At 35.0% G+C, this 20,706-nt stretch overlaps 1 protein-coding gene across 1 annotated transcript in view; it reads right to left on the bottom strand.

Annotated features, from left to right (window-relative positions):
* LOC129245093 (homeobox protein orthopedia) overlaps window positions 1-16,549 on the bottom strand; it is a 49,085-nt gene extending 32,536 nt beyond the window's left edge. Inside the window, exon 1 of the mRNA XM_054883075.1 lies at window positions 16,133-16,549. Coding sequence (XP_054739050.1) covers window positions 16,133-16,262 — 130 coding nt within the window. The 5' untranslated portion in view covers window positions 16,263-16,549. The remainder of the gene's footprint in view (window positions 1-16,132) is intronic.
* Between the last annotated feature and the right edge of the window lie 4,157 nt (window positions 16,550-20,706).

Genomic DNA, 20,706 nt, shown 5'->3' with positions numbered 1-20,706 from the left:
CATATGTTACTATGGTACTATGTATTGAATTCGCTTAAAATTAATTTCCTATATTCTATAGCACCAGTGATGAACTTAAATAAGTTATTATATCCAGAAGGGCCAACACCATTTAAAATATCTATGATTTCATCTCGGTTTAAACTATATTTTCCAAAAAATCTTTGACGAATTCTTTTAAGTATCGGGCATTTTCCTAAGAAATGTGTGATGTCTTCTAATTCATTTAAGTTACATAAAGTGCAATTTAAATCCCTTTGGCTTCCCAAGTATATTAAATCACATCTGGCTTTCATAATCCACATAATTTTATAGATTCCAGTATTATCGTTTAAATAGCTTCTGGCGTTGTTATGGTCTAATTCCTTATATAATCGGGTGCTGTGGTGTGCCCTTTCCCATAAAGTTCGAATATTCGAATCATGAAGATTTTCTATTATTGAAATTATATTTCTATTCCACTCTCTTTTATTTGAAGTGCCCCAGTTACATGTTATATTTAACTTTTGTGCTAGATTACTAATTTCTTCAACCCAAAATATCTGTTTTTCTAAAATCTTTTTTGATAGTATATGAGGCAATCTATTATCATCATATTCAAATAACGTTTTGAATATATATTTTAAGTGAAGCTGCAGTGTATACAAATGAAAACTTGGAACATTTGTCTCCAAGAGAATGCAATAAGATGGCGTATTACTCGGGAGATGAAGTACCCTTTTTAAAAAATAAAGTTGAATTTTGTCTACTTCTTCAAACAATTACTGTATAATAAAGTATATTTTAAACCATAAAATTGTGTTGGTCTTATCGAAGACGAACAGCTCATTGAACAAACCAGCAGTTGAGGTTAAGAATTTAGGCGGAAAATTTTCCAGGATCAGATTCAGATTTGCACCAAGAGTTCAACACAAACGACCTATAATATTTGTGGATTTTTATAATTATTTATATAACAAAAACTATAAAAATGCTAATCCAAATTAAAAAAAAAACCAAAAATCATGAAAATAACATTAAAAAAGCATTTGTTCCATAGGAATGATAATTATTATCGATAACTACTTATGTTTTGATCAGTAGATTTTGAAATATCGAGTCAAATGCGGAGCAAAGGCAGGACACTTGGGCATGAAACCAATACCATTTTTTAGTTTTTTCTGTTTTGAAAAAAAAAAACAATTTTTTCCTTATTCACTCCTCTCGGGATCATCGTGCATCATCACGGCGGTTTTGAAAAATTCTACAAAAATCAGAGTGGATAGGCACCGCATGTGTGTATAATAACTGAAATCAAATCCAAGACAAGCAGAAACCCTAATAATGGTTTTACAGAATATCTGCACCGCCAATACAATAATTTCTCTTTTAACCAATTTTTTTAATAATAAATTTACAGTTTAGTTCGCAAAAATGCCTGCATCAAAATTTTCCTTTCCAAAGTCCGCCTTATGAATGAAATATGCAACAACCGTTACATGCAACTGGAACCTCTTTAGCATACAAATCGAAATTTATGGTATAGAAAATTCGCCACAAGCCATACCCTTGAATAAATCATTAACTCAATTATGGATATGGTTGACCATGAAATAGATCAGTTTAATAAATTGGCGCATGCACATGCACATACACACACATACGTATCAAAAAATTGCAAAGCGTTCACATACAATTGCACCTATCCATACACGGCGATGTGGCCACTGCCTTTGCATATTGTTTAACAAAATGCCATCAATAGCCAAAAAACGACGTAAGTGCGCATGTATGCATGCACGCCATCCCTGCAGGGAAAAATGCTACTTGTGCTTGTTCACTTCTCAGCACAACCAGTTCGTGCTGTAGCTTTTCTGCACTTTAGCAAGTGGTATTTTTAACACGACGATGCCCTACGAAGTGTCAATTGTTCGGCTTAGCATCAGCAAAATTCTACTTAAAGTACCAGTTCTTGCTAGCCAAAAAAAGAGGTTGTCTGTAAAGTCGGTTTACTGACGAAAGTTTAACGTGACAACGTCATAAGAAAATACTGATGTAAGGGTTGCAATTTTCAAAACAAAATTTTAATTTTATTTGTTTGATAGATTTTTGTATGGATATAGAGGAGGAGGTAAATGGAATTGCAATGGAATAGGTCAAGTTACATTTACAAACGTGCAAAATGACGAAACATTTATCAAATTCATGAAAGATATGTTCAATTTCGATTGTAAGTCATTAACACTAAGAGGCACCATCATCGATTTGACTTTTACCCTGGAAAGACTCCCTTTCATTTCCTACTTTTCCTATCATCGTCCTATTCTCAACAGAGAAATGGTTCCCTACCATGCACACAGGAAGAAGGCATATGCAAATACAAGTATGTGAATTTATATACAAATGCGCATATACATACATATACATACATATATATGCTCACTCAAGTAGGACAGAGCCAGATGTCGAACGTTGCCGAACGCGGGGGCCGATTGTGCTCTTTGTCGTTCGTTCCGCGCTCTCGCTTGCAGTTCATTCAAGGTAACGACAATGAGCAAGGTAACGACAAATGAGCAAGGTAACGACGAATGAGCAAGGTAACGACAAATGAGCAAGGTAACGACACATTTTTCGTGCGTGCAGCCGGCTAAATCGAATTATAAGACGTTATCACGTCAAACATTTTATTCAAACATCTTTCCAAAAAATAACCAGTTTTCGACCAGTTAAAATATAGAAAGACATCGAATAAATGAACTGGACTGCTTCCATACTAGTTTGGCTTTTTTCAGCAGGGATAACAGCTGCAGCTGCTTACACAAATGCTTAAACAAACACGAATACGTACATATACCTATATATGTATGTGTGAGTATATGAATATATGAATAGATGAGTAACGGCGCGCTTGCCAGCAATATTACACTTGACATAAAACCACACTGTGTGCAAATATTTTGGCACCTTCGGCTTTTTTGACTATCCTAGCCAGCACCAATAACATCAACCCAATGCAAAACACATAAGTGAGGTTATACTCGTCTATATTAAAAGTGACGGAATCTCACTGAAGCGTTTGGTTGATTGCTTCTAAACTTGTGTGTATGTATTGAGTATACGTTTGGCACGGACTTTGGTTACCCCAATACAACCAACACAACCATACAACAACTCCATCCTCCTGACAGCGCTGATTTGGTTTTATGCAAATCGGAAAGCCATTTTGGATTGAAAAAAGCTGGCATGACGTGCACTTGATAAATGTTGTTGTTTCACATGATGATGTTGTTGTTGTGAGGACAGCATTATCGTATGTGGCGCATTAGAAATTACTTAATTTGCATGTATCATCACATTAAGCTATGCAATTTTATGTAATAGCCGAGTGTCATTGAATTATGGTTGATTGGTGAGATTTCGCAAAATTAGTGCGCTTTGTAAAAAAATGGAAGTATAGTTACACAAAATTCACTATTTTACATTTACGTGCATATGAACTACTTGATATGAATTATCTACCTCGGATGTAAGCTGATTTTCACCTATTGAGGCCTATTGAACGGGAGTCCTCAGGCAGGCACAGAGTTTAGTTTAACCTATTCACGAACTGGCATCAACCGCTTAGAAAAAGGTGAGAAAAGTTTGCTCACTGGTTACTAAGCACTCAAAGTCTCTTTTTTCTTGTTTTTTTTTCTTTTGTTCTGACCTGTATGGGAGAGCCTCTTTGTTGAGGAATCAGAAATCATCTGAAAATAATGCTCTCGAATTGGTTCGCATATTTTCGAAGAGTCCGGCAAATAAACGATGCGCACATTGCTAATTATTATCTCTAATTTTGTTCAACCTAGTCTTGGACCTAGCAATGCGACAAGCAGGGACATTTCCTGGGGTTTATGCGGCCGGCTTGATGACCTAGACTATGCGGACGACATTTGTTTGCTATCGCACAAATACTCGGATGCATCACATAAAATACAACCAGTATGCCATGCAGTAGCACAAACACGTCTAAAAATTAGCATAGCAAAGACCAAAGTAATGCGGATTAACACAACCGAAACGCAAGCCCTTCAAATTGCCGACACGTCGCTTGAAGATGTAGATGAATTTTGCTACCTTGGGGGCATAATTTCAAAAAACGGCGGATTAACAACTGACATACGCAACCGAATATCTAAGGGGCGCGTTGCATTTGGCACTCTAAACAAGGTATGGAGATCAATCTCCACTCACACAAAACTGAAAATATTTGATGCCAACGTGAAGTCGGTAGTTCTGTATGGAGCTGATGCATGAAACTTAACAACAAGCACATCACAATCATTGCAATCCTTCCTAAGCCGTTGCCTACGAAAGACAATGCGGATATTCAGGCCTGATATTCTAAGCAAAGATTAGTTTTGTGCGGCTACCGGGCAAACACCAGTTCACATAGAAATTATGCGGCGCAAGGGGAATAGGATCGGACACACATGGCACAAGTCACGGGATGACATCGCAAGGACAGCGCTAGACTGGAATCCCCAAGGAAGCCGTAGGAGCGCGAGACCAGCCAACACATGGAGGCGAGAAGTAGCAGCAGAGGCGGACAGAGCAGGCCGTGCCTGGAGTCAAATTAAACATTTAGCTCTAAACAAACGAAATTATAACTTGTTTATTGAGGCCCTAGCAACTATGGGAAACATATATATATATATTATATATAATATATCTACATTAGTCCGGGTCGATTTGTGGGGAGGCAAAAAATCGCCCATTGCTCTTTGAAAATTATATTCTAGGGATCATAATAAGAAACTTTGCCGAAGGAACCATACCTCTAAAACGAATTCTAATGTCCCCCAGTACCATTCAGTACCATTATAACTGTAATCACAATAACAACATATTTCGAAGTTTTTACAATATAATTTTATTACAATTTACAATTTTTTAATTTGCACTCAGCAAAACTGTGCGTGCAAGGCAAAGCTAAATTTCCAACCTCTGAAAAGATAATCTATTCCCAATATTCCAAATTTAAATTATTATTTCTTTAATTTCAAATTTAACTCAAAATTCTTCTGATAATATCTAGTAAACTTCTTGGCATAGATTCTACCAACTGCAACGTTTCTTCGAATGTGATTTGTTCCACTCATCTATCATTATATTCTTGAACATTTCTTTGGATGTGATGATATACTGGCGAATGCTATGCTTCTATAAATTCCATACATGCTCTATAGGATTTAAACCAGGTGAGTATGAAGGAGTTTTAAGCTATTTAGAAAGTGAGCAATGTGCTTGGAGTCGTTGTCTTGTTGAATAAAATAATCGGACCCCATTCCTAATTTATCGACAATTCACTTAAAACTATCTTTCAAAATGCCCAAATACACTTTGGGTCCCATATTTGCCGGTATAAACTCTAAGTTTCCCACTCCTTTGGCGCACATGAAACTGCAAACCATTACTTCGAATCCACCAGCCGCTTCGCAGCCGTTTTCAAATTTTGAATATCAAGGGCGGTTTCTGGTTTTCTCCTCACAATTTGTCTACCTTTTATATCAAATATGCAGAAATTACCCTCGTCTGCGAAAACCATCCAGAATTCTAGAATTCTTTGGGTTTATTTACATATTCTTTGGCGAAGGCGAGCTGCTTCTATCGATTTACCAGCAATACCAATGGCTTTCTTCGAGCAACGCGTCTATAAAATGCAGCCCTTTTCGCAGTGATTCGGACAGTATCTTTGCTAACAGATTTGAAAAACTATAAATTGATGTTTTCTGCAATATTTCTTGCCGCAAGCCTAGAGTTGTTTTGTACTTGCGGCACGATACTCGTATATCGTTCCTCCCGATTTGTAAGTAGTGAAGGTCGAGCAGTTCGTGAACGGGATGCGAAATCTCCGTTTTCCTTCAAGTTTTTAATGACTCTCTGGACTGAAGAATGCGTTCATCTGACGGTTGCTCCTATTCCGCGAAAAGTTTTTTTCCTTTTTCCGTTTTGGAATAATAAAAATGGGTTGTTCGGAAAGTAATTTGGTTTTTTCCCGACAGAGGATTTAATTACATTTTTTCACAGCTAACTTCACACTTAAGTCGCATTGTCATTACATGTTTTGACAGCTGACATAGCAAGGCTTGTGTGTGAATAAGTTCAATTGATTTTACGCAGTAGTTTTTGGTCGGTGCCCTTTTAAATATGGAGAGCAATAAGCAGCATTTTCGACATATTTGACTTTTTTACTATAGAAAAGGTAAAGATGCTGTTCAAGCCAGAAAGAAATTAACCGATGTGTATGGAGAGGATGTGTTGACAATGCGCCAGTGCCAGAACTGGTTTGCAAAATTTCGATCCGGCAATTTTGATGTCGAAGATGGACCACGTTCTGGAGGGCCGGTTGAAGCTGATAAAGACGCGATAAAGGCATTAGTTGATTCAAGCCGGCGAATAACAATACGTGAGATCGGTGAGAGGTTAAATTTATCGAATTCAACTGTTTATGACCACCTGAAAGGAGTGCGTGCAACCTCGAAGCTCGATATATCCACAAAAAACGAAATTACTTTCCGAACAACCCAATAATTTATTATTATAAACGGTGGTAAAATTTTAAGGGCCGATGTTGAATGTAAACCACACCTGTACGTCAAGTTTTCTTATGCATTTCATTTGATATAATTTTTTCTTTTCTTGTTAGTCATAATTGTCATTTTTTAATCAAATAATATACAAAACCGCCAGAAAAAATAAAATTCTGAAATTCTTACTAAAAAGTTTGAAGTTTTGATGAAATTTTTTTATTTTTTTATATTTTGTACAAAGTTTCAAATAGAGTTATTGTATATGAATTTTGTTGTAGTGTGAACTACTACTTTTTTATTACAATATTTTATTAAAAAAAAAACTTGGAATACAGCCCGTGAAACAATAGTTCTACTGCATCGTCGTTGCGATTAGCAATTCATTTCTCGTCTCGGACTGGTGGATTGGCCACCAAGATCGTGTGATATCACACTTTTGCACTTTTATTTGTGGGGGAATGTACTTTTACTTGTGGCTGTTCTAATTTGGACAGCACGAAATGCTCGTAGGCGCAAGCTTTTTGGAAATTATGATTTCTCGTATAATTCTTGGCATAAAATGTACGATTTACTACTCGCTTTGACCTTATTTTCACACCATATTTTCGCAAGCATCACTTTTCTCCCAAAACTTATTTTTATTTGTACAAAAAGAAAATTGTAAACTTTTGTTGAGCGTTGCCACATGTTTTTGATAGCCTTACTAAATAGCTCCATACCGTTTTTGCGCCTAATTATAGCTTGAAATGTATACTTCAAGGCGTTGGACAACAATTTTTATTTTATTTTTATTTTTTTTTTTTGCATCGCACATTGTTGATGCGGCAATACAATTAAATTTCCTCAACACCACGCACCCAGACGCAACTAATAATAAATGTTTCAGTTACAAATTTGCTGGAGGCAAAATATTTGGCAATAAAAAAAACACGAAATCTGAAATCACATAATGACACCACAGGACATCAGCGCCGGGTGTGCGCCGTAGCGCAGTGCAGTGACGTCGTTCGTTGCGAGCAGCAGGCACTTGTGATAAACAAATGACAATAGTTTGACATTGAGGTGAAGCCAAGCCAACAACAACAACGCAATAATTGCTTGAACTGCAATTCAATTACATACATTGATGCCGATTGGAATGAACTTAAAATGTTTGCTCTCATTTTGCCTTTCTCTCACACGCCCCTCTAGGTATGTGTGGAAGTATACCTACACATCACACGCTTGGCCTTGTATATATTCATGTATGCGTACATGCATGTATGCGTGTGCATGTAACGAGTATGTGTATTTACCCCTGTTTTTAATGCAATGATCAGTAATTCGATGCTTTCAAAATTACCTCTTACTAAAGAGAATTCACAACAACTATTGCCAGCTAAATATGAGCGCGTCTTTCCTTAAGCTTCATTGTGCAAAACTCAGCCAACACAAATTTAAAATCTCGTCCTCTTGCGCTCTTATATAAAATATCCTGCTGAGTTGGCACAGCCGTACAGCCGTCGCAGACATATCGTTGAGTTGTGAAAAATTATTAATTTGAGGCTCATTAAAATTTGATTACACGTTTTGGTATTGAAATTTTTTTCCAAAGGCGCATTGAAGGGGTCGCGTTGGCTGCTTGCGTGTGTTTTAGTAGAACAGAGGAATCCAGCAGGATCTAAAAAATTGTTATATTGTAACAGTGTGTAAGTAAATTATTGATGTTAAAACCAGATTCAATTAAATTGTGTTGCGTATTCCTGCTTCAAGGCTGCTTCAAGTAAAGTGTTGTCTAACAAATGGCAATTCAATGCGAGTATGTGTTTGTGTATGTATTCAGTGTGAGTATGTGTTTGTGAATGTGTATGTAGTATAAATACATGTATGCCATGAAACCAAATATTATAATGTATAGCGAAAATTTATTGAAAATAGGAAACATTGATCAGTTTTTCACAAGCATCTAAAAAATATATTTTTATTGTACATGAAGGATGAACAGATTGGAGGTACTTTTTCCATTAAGGTTTTTTGGACAGATCACGCGTCAATACTGTCAAACGAACAATATAATTTTTTTGAGTATTCAATGATGTTTAATCATGGAAAGACTTCCACCTCAACAACGTTTATAATTCGTGCAATTGGTTTACGAAAATCGACGCTTTGTGAAAAATGTTCATCGCCCGCTCAGGCCCTCTTAAGGTTTTCAGCGATGAGACGCTACGTCAGTAAGCAAAGTTGCCGTATTTGGGCTGAAGACAACCGTTTGGTACGGCCTATAGACTGGGGGCGGCCGCCGTAGCCTTCATTTGTGGAACAACTTCACGGCACACGCCACAAATAAGAGCAGGAGCTCGGCCAATCACCCAAAAAGGGTGTACGCACCAATTATATTTATATCTATAATATAAAAATTAATCGCAAAATGTGTTTGTAAGCGCATAACTCAACAACGCATGAACCAATCTTAACAATTCTTTTTTTAAATGTTCTTTGAAGTCCAAGGATGGTTTTTACGGCGAGAAAAATTCGAATAACTTCCGGGAGAAACCCCTAAAACAGCCCTTTTCTTTTTCCCATACAAATATTGCGCGTTCGTGTGTGTGTGCGCATTCGTGTGTGTGCGTGTTCACGTTGGATGATCTAATGCGTTCACACAAAAGTGATAATATCGTGATCCTGACCAAATTCAAAAGTAAAAAAATTTAAGAGCTATAGATTTAATTGGACCCGCAATATTAGTTCTTTTGTTTTAGTTTCAGAACAAGTTAGGCAATGATTTCATTCACAAATAATAAATAAAAATAGTTACAAAATTCTAACAATAATCATGCAGGGCTGAACAAATCCAAACATATTTTAAGAAGAACAAAAGACAAACATTATTAATTAATCTAGAAAGCCATGTTTCTTACATGGTCAATTGTATGTTGCCTGTTCCCGTGTTGGAAAACCATCAGATTTGTCAAAGTCTGTCGGGTCCGCTAGTATATATGTATATATATATATGGACTGGAGGAATCATCGGCCCATATTTCGTCAAAGACGAGGCTGGCGCCAATGTATCAGTTAATGGTGAACGGTGTCGTGTTATGATAAACGATTTTGAAGACCGAGATCTCTACAACATTAGGTTCGAAGAAGATGGCGCTACTTGACATACAGCCCGTGAAACAATAGATTTACTGCGTCATCGTTTCGGTGAGAAATTCATATTTCGTCTCGAACCAGTGGATTGGCCACCAAAATCATGTGATATCACACATTTGGACTTTGCTTTGTGGGAGTATGCAAGATCTAAATGCTTTGTGGATAAACCAGCTTCGGTTGAGGCATTGGAAGCCAACATTATTAAAGTTATTCACTAGATACCGACCGAAGTCCTCCAGCGAGAGATTCAAACTCGGTGTTTACGGATGGCCGAATTATGGCGCAATTGCGGCCAACATTTGAAAAGGATTATCTTTAAAAAATAAATTTCGTGATGCGGAAATACCGCATGCCGCCTTGACTTGGAACCCGTGAAGAAGAAGCAGACCATTGATGACTTGGCAAATTACTATCCGCAATGAAACTGGAAAATCGCTTAATGAACTGAGAATTGTGACTAGAAATAGAACTGTTTGAAAAACTTTTGTTGAATCCTTAAGCTCCTTAAGGAATATGGAATAATAAATCTTTAAAAAATAAATTTCTTGAATGGTTCTACACAAAAATAATAAAGATTGCCCAATCAAATTGAATTTTCGTTGTTTTATTTCAAATTTAAAATCCGATGCCTCTAAACTGAACAGCCTTTAGTACACATTTTTAAACCTCTGAAGGAAAGGTTTTTTTTTTTTTTTTTTTAAGATTGAATACATTTCGAAAAACGCGGAACAACGTAAGCGTCTCAGGCACTCAGAACGCGGAATTGACGTGGAAAAAAATTGAAACGCGTTTTTCTCAGAACAACTTTTTGGCTTTTTGCGACCTGGCTGACATGATTCAAGAAATAAACTTTTACTCCGATCAGCCTAAAAATTTGTGCAGTTTATTCCGTACATTTGTCTTTATGAACTTTAAAATGAACTACAATCATAATTCATCTTGTTTTTAACAAATTACAGGTAAAAAACGTTTCAAAATTTTCAAGTCCGCAATTTTTAATATTTTTTCGGATTTCAATCAACGAGATATGAAGAGATTTATCATTGTAAATAAAAAAGAAAATTGTAGAGTATTTGATGTCAATATTCATATACAGCCTGTCTAAAAGAAGCGTGGGCGGCAAAATTCAAACTTAGAGTAACAAAGTTAAAAGCGTTGAGGACTTCCCAGATGAGGTAAAAAAAAAATTCTGCCCAAAGAAAAAAAAATTAAGAAGATCATTGATTTGTTTGTATCAAAGCCGAACTAATAGTCGCGTGAAGCTGAGCAGTTTTAAGAAAAAGTGGCGTTAATGTATCCAAAGATACTTTAAGAGGACGTTTACCTGTAGAAAACCTCAAATTTGGAACACATGGAAAAAACTGCTGCTCTCATTATCACACATTGAAAAGAGGCTTGCATGAGCTAAGGCAAATTTAGAACGGAATTGGGCAATTGTGAATCACGGATTCATATATTTTTGTTGTTGCTTTTGTTGTTGTAGCAGCATAAACAATCCCCATACATATACTGGGAATGCTGCTGAAGTGACAGTCCACGGCCGGATATAAATCCGGATCGTTCCGGTTATGTAGAACCGACTGTCGTGGGAACGACGGATGAATCATTCTTTTTGTTAGTTAATATTTCTATAAATCCAAAATATAAATCTGAATATAAAAGCAAACCAGGACTGCTACTGATAATCAACAACTTATTTTTTTTTGTTTCCTTGTTCACTCCTCTCGGGAGCATAGGGCCTCGACAAAACTCGGCTAGCGTTGATTTCGTTAATCTATTTGATTGCTGACAGGGTAGGTGATTAGACTGCCGCTAGCATCAACAACTTCTACGAGCTGTTAAACAATCAGTTAAGGTTCATTTTAGAGGCTGCTTTTCCGAAAAACGATTCGGTCATTCATTTCTGTTTACCGCCAATTTGAATGCAGTTTTCATGAATAAAATTTACCAAAACGATGATGAATAAAATTACCCTCAGCTGCGAAGATGTTTGGAAGAACTAAGCAATCTTGGCTTTTACAAGAAGACAACGATTGCAATCATCCAAGCCGCAGCTGTACGGAGTGGAAACAGGAAAATGGGATTGAAATGTTGCATTGGCCTTCACAATCGCCTGATGTCACCGGCCTTGAAAATGTTTGAACTATAGCGAAGCAAGAACTCAGAGGAAAACAAATGTGGACGGTCAAAATGATATCAAACAGTTATATAAAGCTTAAATCAATAAAATAAATTTTAAACAAAAAAAAATTCAGAAAGAAGTGAAGAAAACAAAACTTTGTATACATGAAAGTGACACTTTGGAACATTTGGTGTATGATTAGGTCCATATTAAGGGGTTACATGGGTTTAGTTGGTTCAAAAAATCGATTTTTTTTTTGCTTATTAATCTCTACAACCACTCTGAAATATTATCCAAAATTTTCAAGTCGACCCGAATAATAAATTCGGAGATACAGCCTTTGGAACGTGTGGCCTCCAAGCCACTCTTATTGTTACTCAAAACTTTAAACGCGTTTTTCTCGGAACCGTGTTTTCAAAGTCGGCTGTCAAATGTTCTCGAAAACTACTCAACCGATTTTGATGAAATTTTACACAGAGGTTTGAAACACAATTTACTCGTGCTTGAACGAAGGATTTTTTTTTTCAATTACAACTATTTAAAAAAAAAAACTGTCAAGCAAATTTGACCGAAATTTTCATTGTTTTGCAAAAATGTCTGCCAAAATTCCAATTTTTACTCTTTTTTTCTTTCCTTCGTTCAAGCACCAGTTTATGGTCTTAACTAAAGCACTTATTTTTGTTTTTTCATTTTTGATGAGCCTGTCAGGAGTTTTGCTGACAGCACGGATGCACCTTTTTTTCGAGAGGTCACCGAAAATGACATCACAATGGATGAGTTTTAATTTTTTTTAGAAAAAAAAATATTGAAAATAGGCCTTTTTTACCCGACAAAACCCATGTAACCCCTTAACCGTTTTCTTCAGGATGCTCAAAGTAAATCCCAAATATTCAACATGAAAATAAAATGAATGGCCATTCATGGAAATATAAGTATATTCAGGCACACCTTCATACATGAAAATTCCAATTTCAATTTCAAAATTTTCCAATGTTACCTCCGCTACCAGCAACAACCTGATCCAGCCGTTATAGTATGAAGCGCCTACATGCGCGGACCTACTCTGCTTTGTTCATTGTAGGCATCTCTACAATGTACAGGTATGATGACTGTTTTCAGAGCGCCTTTTGCGTTGTGATTATATATATTAGTCTTTGCTTCAACTATGTCGTACACATAAAATCCAAAAAGAAATGGAGTTTGGTGAAGCCGATAGCCCTGGCAGCTAGTACTTTATTAATTATAAGTTTAATTGTAAATAATCTAAATAAATAAATAAATAAAATAAATCATGCAGTTTTTGCTGGAAAATGGCAACAAATCTGGCGCCCTATTGAGGGAGATGTTACTGTGAAGCCAAGCCTGAATCTCTTTTGCCTTGTGAGTAAGTTCGAAGTCTTCTAAAACGAGTTGGTTTCCAGAAAATCTTTGTTTGATTTTGTAAACTTCTGTTTTTCATAGCTAGAACTTTTTCCGACGCTAAGCGAGTTCAGTATTGCAGCTCTTCTGTTCGCTGTTCTCGACTAATCGTCACATTATCACCTACAATCGCTCGCTTCTGTCACTCAAAAAAGAATACAATAAAAATATGTGCCTCTAACGGCATTTTGAGCCTGCAAGCATTAATGAAGACTATTCCAGACTTTCTTAAATTTACTCCGGATTTACTTCGGTTGCGCTGTATGCACTCGTTCTATTGTTTCGTTCTGTTCTTTGAATAGCCGACGGCAATACCCAAGCGCTTTTCCGTCTAACGAAAATTTTCAAAAATTTTTTATATGAGTATGAAAGTTGATAATTTTCATCTTAGTTTTTTATTCATCCTTGCTCAGGATCTTTCAACTATTGAAAGGAGGCTAGTAGTTACTGAGAGGGGTGGTAGATATTTTTGGTTACCGTAGGTCGAGTATGATTCCCCGTAACAGCCGTCGTTTGGTAACTGCGAGTGCACTTCCGCCGGGGAAATATCACTTAGGACCCTCACTGTAAATTTGCTATTAGTCCTTGATATGTTTGCCAAACTCAGTTCTTCCATTTCATTCAATTTTAAAAATCTAAATAAATTAAAAGTTTGCTGCGTAACACCGAATGCCTTTGCTCAATTCGCAAATCTTGCGCTGAATTTTGATTGAAGGAATAGAAAATTTGTGTTCCTAACAGCAGCCGCCTTTCAGCATCTTTACAAGTAGTATTTAGTGTGCATTTCTGCTATTGAAAGTAAATATTTCATAGATTCATAGATTCATATTTCATAGGAGGCAAACCTCCGTGGCCGCCTTAGCCGAATAGGTGGTGCGTGACTACCATTCGGAATTCAGAGGGAGCGTAGGTTAAAATTTCAGTGAAACACTAAACACGGTCGCCCCTCGGCAAGCAATGGCAAATCTCCGAATGTATTCCTGCCATGAAAAATCTCCTCATAAAAATATCTGCCGTTCGGAGTCGGCTTAAAACTGTAGGTCCCTCCATTTGTGCAACAACTTCCAGACGCACGCCACAAATATGAAGAGGAGCTCGGCAAAAATATCCAGCAATGGGCGTAAGGGCTAAATATGGGTATAATTAAATATATATCATAGAGACCAATTCATTAATTTCATCATTTTAAAGGCAGCATGAAACTGAGAGGTCCTCAAATAAATAAATGGATCATTAGACAGCCTAGTATTTCAACTTAAGTTAATTATTTAATTTCTGGAGCATTAATAAAGGAATTCTAAAAATATTTTTTATAGTTACTTTAAGATAAATTTTTACATATTATAAAATAATCTCCTATTTATTATAAAATAAATTTGTATTTTTTTATAAAATAATTTTTTTAATTTATTTTGAAGTATTTTTATTTATTATATTGTACAATAAATTTGTATTCTTTTATAAAATAATATTTTTATTATCAATTCATTTTAATCAAATAGTTTTTTTAATTTATTATGAAATATATTTATTTATTTATTATTAATTCATTTTGTTTATTTATTATAAAACAATTTTTGTATTTATTACAAAATAATTTTCTATTGTATAATTTTTTTTTTATTTAATTAATTAATAGTTTTTAATTTATACACAAAATAAATTTCTATTTATTATAAAATAAGTTGATTAATTTATTATAAATTTTTTTTTATATATAATATTATAGAAGAATTTTTTGCATACCATAAATATTTTTTTTTTAATTTATTATAAAATATATATTCATTTTATTTATTAAAAAATTTATTTGTATTTATTATAAATTAATCTTGTTTTTTATTGTAATTATTTCTAGTTTTTTATAAAGTAATATCTTATCCATTATAAAATAAATTTTAACTTATTACAAAATAATGCTTTTGATTTATTATAAATAAAATTTTTTAATTTATTATAATTTTTTTTTTAATATAATTCATTATACATTTTTTTTAATTTATTATAATTTTTTTTTTAATTTATTATAACATTTTTTTATATATTATAGAATAATTTTTTGTGTATCATAAAATATTTTTTTTTAATATTTGTAAAATGTTTTTTTTTAATTACAATATTATGAAATAAATTTGTATTTATTATAAAATAATGCTTTTACTTTACTATTATATAAAATAATGTTTTTAATTTATTATAAAACAATGTTTTTAATTTATTATAAATAAAAATGTTTAATTTGTTATAATTTTTTTTCAATTTATAATACAAATTTTTAAAATATTATAGAATAATTTTTTGCATATTCTTTTTGCATATCGTAAACGAATTTTTTTTTATTTATTATAAAATGTTTTTTTTTAGTTATTTTGAAATATGTTTTTTATTTGTTATATAAAATTTTTTTATTTATTATAAAGTAATTCTTTTATTCATTATAAATAATTTTTTTAAATTTATTATAAAATATTTTTTTTTATTTGTAATAAAATATTTTTTTTTATTTATGATAAAATATGTTTTATATTTCTCAGTATAATAATTTCTTATTTAATATAACTTACCATAAAATAAATGTTTATTTATTATTAAGTGATTTTTTTTATTTATCATAAAATATTTTTTTAAATTTATTATAAAATATGTTTTTTATTTATTTATTATTATGTTTTTATATTTTTCATAAAATATTTTTTTTTTATTTATTATAAAATTATTTTTTTCAATTTATCATAAAATATTGTTTTTTAATTTATTATAAAATTATTTTTTATATGTATATTATCCAAACATTTTTTTATTTATTATAATTTTTTTATTTTTTATTTTTTACAATATAATTTCTCAAGTATTTATTTTAATACAATTTTTTAATTATTTTCTTTTTCCAGTTTATTAAACTCACCACTTCTCTTTGTTTGTGTGCCCAAAATCTGATCGATGCTGTAGACCGCGCGGGGCCTTGACACGGAGTTATCCTGCACGGGGCGCATAACAGCCGCCATAATGGGGTGTGGCGTTGTCGTGGTCATCATGTTAGCAAACTATTTTAAATTCAACTTGTCACTTAACAATTTTTTCGCACAATTTTCCGCTTGCTTTTCTTTGTTATCTTTCTATGGTAAACGGTTTACCAATAACGCAGTTAATTAATTGCACTTTTTTTTAAACAATGTTTTGCCTTAGAACACACTAATTACTTTTGTTTTTGTTGTTCCCTCGAATTACTTGTACTAATTGCAATTAGCACAATGGGTTTAGTGACATCCAAACACGTCGCATTTGATTAAAATCGCATTTCCCGCGCGCATTAAATTTACGTTTCGACCAACAACCACCGACTGACACAACGACTGCATGGACTCGCGTATTTGAATGCTACTCGCATGAACCAGTCAATCGAGCAGACCAACGGCAAGTGTCTGAATGAAATGGCACAACAGCAGTAGGTCCTGCGATGCGTTGCCAACCATTGACTGTGTGTGACTTGTTCTATGTTGCGCCGCAAAATAAAAGCAAATGCCAAAAGGCCAGATAAGTATCCTGCAGCGCGTTATCTCTTTCGCTCTTTCATCACAACATTCGTATAGGGTAGTTTTCCGATTGTTGGCCATTGTAATGGGTGTGCAGGTAGTCACGAAGCCACATAAGGGTGTTACAACACAGGCGCACGCATTTTGCTGTGTATATGTAGAGTGTGTGTTGGATGCACAAACACTTATGCACTCACGCAATCTCACTCACACCCAGGCGCGGCCGCATCAACGCCATTGCGCTGGTGCAAAAAAATGAGAAAATACTACAAAACAACAACAGTTGCATGTTGGTGTTGTACGAGTATAAAAACAACAAATTGTTGAATTGGCTTTTGACTTATTTCCCATGGTGATAAAGCCAATGCGTTATCAATCAGGCGTCACAATTACAATCCAACAACTACTCGTGCAATGCGCTCAATGTGCGCTCACGTGTTTATTCTCGTTCTCTTCATACTGTTGTTTTCATAACAAAATTTAACTCTCTTCTATTTATAAAATACACAGAATTAGTAAAGGTGAAAAAGGATTTGAAATTAGATGTTTATATGTAATTATGTGAACTGTAATAGGAAAAAATGAGGTGCAAATTAACATAGTTGTAAATCTCGAATTATATTTCAATATTCAAAATCGCAATTTAGCTTGCTACGAGCTCAGAGGAGTAACAACGAGTGGAGAAATTAAGCAACTCATTTATTTAGGTTGTAGCTCCTCAATGGGGAATGCATCGCTACAATCAAATTTATGTCTCATATAGGCGACTGTTTTTGTATTTAGTTGTTATTGTAAGCTATTTAGCAACACTTTTAGTGTGAGGACACTTATATAAATGCTCTTGAAAAAATTCAACTTAGTCGCAATAATATAGGTTGGCCGAATAAGAAAGATAGCAAAAGACCACGCGATTTTCAAAAATTACAAATCTTGCGATAGGATGATTAATTTTGCGCCACCTTGTATACCCACCGAATTTTTAGTAAAACTTTATTTGGATTGGCTGTTAATTTCACTGCGCAGCACAAAAAAGAATTCCGAGTTCGGGATTCTGAGGACAAAAAAAAATATATAGCGTTTTAAAAATGTACGTCTGCATTTTTTTCTAGCGGGGATCAGAGTTCTCAACCTTTGCAAATTATGAAGGCATATCGACGTAGGCAGCCACGTGACTGGTGACGGGAATCTTTTAGATGGGTTAGGTTGGTATGGTTGCCCAAGGAGCGAACACACTTTGACGAAGAAAGATTCGTCCTTTGTGATTCCATTATGAAGGAGGTGAGGTGAAAGAGAAAGACCGATTTTAAAGGGGACCACAAAAGTAAACGTTTCCCAGCTATTTGAAAGTGTAGGCCTGAATATCTTTTTAGGTGGTCAACGTTTACACACTTTTACACATTTTGTGATAAACTGGCTTAGGAGACTATGGGATCCTTACACTTTATATGCATCAAGTGTTCAACGATTCTATGTGAAAAATAACCAGAAGCATTTTTGTGGAACATTTTAATCCTAGATGGGCCTTTTGTGTCTGCTGTGTGCGAGAGGGCAAAAAATGCTCATAAAAAAGGGAGTTTAAAATATACCACAAAAATATTTGTCATAAAATCCTGCTATAAGGCCCGAAAACATGATGTTTTTCAAAATTTTTTTTTTTTTTGCTTTTTTTACAAATGATGTATGAATCATGTTTCGACTAGACTTTAGCAAAATTAAAAAAAAAAAAATAAATAATTGTAAAAGTTATCGCAGTTTGTGTGGAGCCCGTTTCTCCAGAAGTCCCTTGCGGTGATCATCACAAGTCCTTGGAGATTCATCTAAAAACTCAGGAAATATTTTTCAGATTTTCGAGAGAAAAACTGACAATTAATTGTTTAAAAAAATAGGAAATTTAAAGAAACATCCTATACTTTAAGAAAATCCAAAAAATTCAATTTTTTGAAAATTCTGACTACTCCTAACCCCATAGGTCTCCTAATACACCAAAGCTCAAGAATCTACTTGAACGCCAGAAATAAGTAAAAAATGGATACTGTGAACGGTAACTTATCGAAAAATTCATTTTTCTAAAATTTCGATTCTTTTACGATCAATATGTGCGGCGTTATTCCGACGCGAACTAGTCCAGAGTGGTTTGCTGGTTCATGTAGTCCTCGAGAAAATACTCGATGTGTGTCCAGTCGCATTATCCTGGCGGCCAGTTGATGAAGGCTCCGCGTGAGATGACCCAATTGTCAAATTTCTCCTTTGCAACTTCAAACATTAAGTCGGTTATGCGGCAGGTAGCGCAATCTTATTGGAACCACTAGGATGAATCAATGTTGTCAAGCTTTGGTTCCAGAAAATAAATATCAACTCAGTGCCACAAAGTATTCGCAATATAGTATTCCACTTCCATTGAATCTGATTTCCTCAAAACAAGCCAAATCACAACATCTTCTGCTCCATTATCATCTTAAGTTGACAATTTTTGTATTTCACGTTAAATGGTAATGCGGTAATAGCCCTCTTTACCACCTTTCCGTTTAACCCGTACTACCGATTTCTCCAGGCTTCACTTGTGCCCAACATTTATGTACATTCGGTAACCAGCAATTTGTGATCTTTATTAAAGGGGCAACACTTTGAGCAGCTCCTATCAAAACAAAGGATTACAAAAATCGGCAACCGACGGCAACGAACGGTGAGCTCAGACAAAGACTACGCGTCGCCAACGGTTAGTGACATTGTCTTGACAGGGTGTGTGTAAATGCGATTAGGTGTTTGTGCACTACAATGCAGGTTATATCCCAACGGACAGTTAGATTTGAGCTCAACTTGAGGTTACGGTGAAAACTAAGGTATTTCCCCTTTGAGAGAATAAAAGTTTTCTCAACAAAAATTACATTTTCTGTTACATGAAAAAAGGAATGTTTCTCAATTTGAGAAAAAGTTAGTTCCGCATTTTTAATTGAAAATAAATTTCTAATTACAATAATTTGCTTTAAAATTCAGCGATTCTAATATTTTGTATATCTCTTGTATCTCTCAAATGGAGAATCACTGTTGCTAATAGGTGTTACTGTGGGCTAAGTAAGCAATTGAGTAGTCGAGCCCTCTCTCGTATGACCAAACTGACACTTTACAAGACGCTCATCATACCCGTGTTACTTTATGGCGCAGAGGTATGGGTAGGGTCACAAAGCGATGCAGCCGCTCTTGGGGTGTTCGAGAGAAAAGTTCTTCGTAAGATCTTCGGTCCTGTTCGCGTTGGCGAAGATTACCGTTCAAGAATGAACCACGAGCTGTATGAGCTCTACGCCGACATTGACGTAGTTCAACGCATCGCCATCCAACGCCTGCGTTGGCTAGGGCATGTCGTGCGTATGGATGAAGAAGCTCCAGCAAAGAAGGTGTTCGATGGCGAAGTCCAAGGGAGCCGACGCAGAGGAAGACCAGTGCTCCGGTGGAAAGACCAGATGGAGGAAACCCTATGCTCGCTTGGTGTACAGAATAGGAGAAGACACGCGCGGGGCAGAGGCGCCTGGAGAGAGCTAGTGAGGTCGGCCGTAACTCGGTAACGGGTTGTTATGGCCACCTAAGTAAGTAAGTAATATTTTGTATCTACACGTCGATTGTATTCTTTCGAATATATGTATACACTTTAACAACGCTGCCACTGGCATATTTTGGAGAAAATCCGTTTTCTCAAGCTCTTCTCTAAAGTTAGCAATAAATTGTAGAATGATGTTGGATATCAACTTGAGAATTTCAGTACAAGGATTATTATCCCTTGCCAGGTTTGGCCAATCTACTATGAAGAAAAATAAAATTGTGTTGTTGTGTTGTTGTTCGGTTGCCACGTCACCGTCACTCATTTCATTCGTATTCACACTCTCGTCGTTCCTCAGCGGCAACAGCGAAACTATGTTGATTTTTTTCGTATATCACCACCACTATCTCAGAT

The sequence above is a fragment of the Anastrepha obliqua genome, chromosome 4 (assembly GCF_027943255.1).
Source record: "Anastrepha obliqua isolate idAnaObli1 chromosome 4, idAnaObli1_1.0, whole genome shotgun sequence".
In the NCBI taxonomy this organism is placed as follows: domain Eukaryota; kingdom Metazoa; phylum Arthropoda; class Insecta; order Diptera; family Tephritidae; genus Anastrepha; species Anastrepha obliqua.
This window is presented reverse-complemented; position numbering and strand designations above follow the sequence as displayed.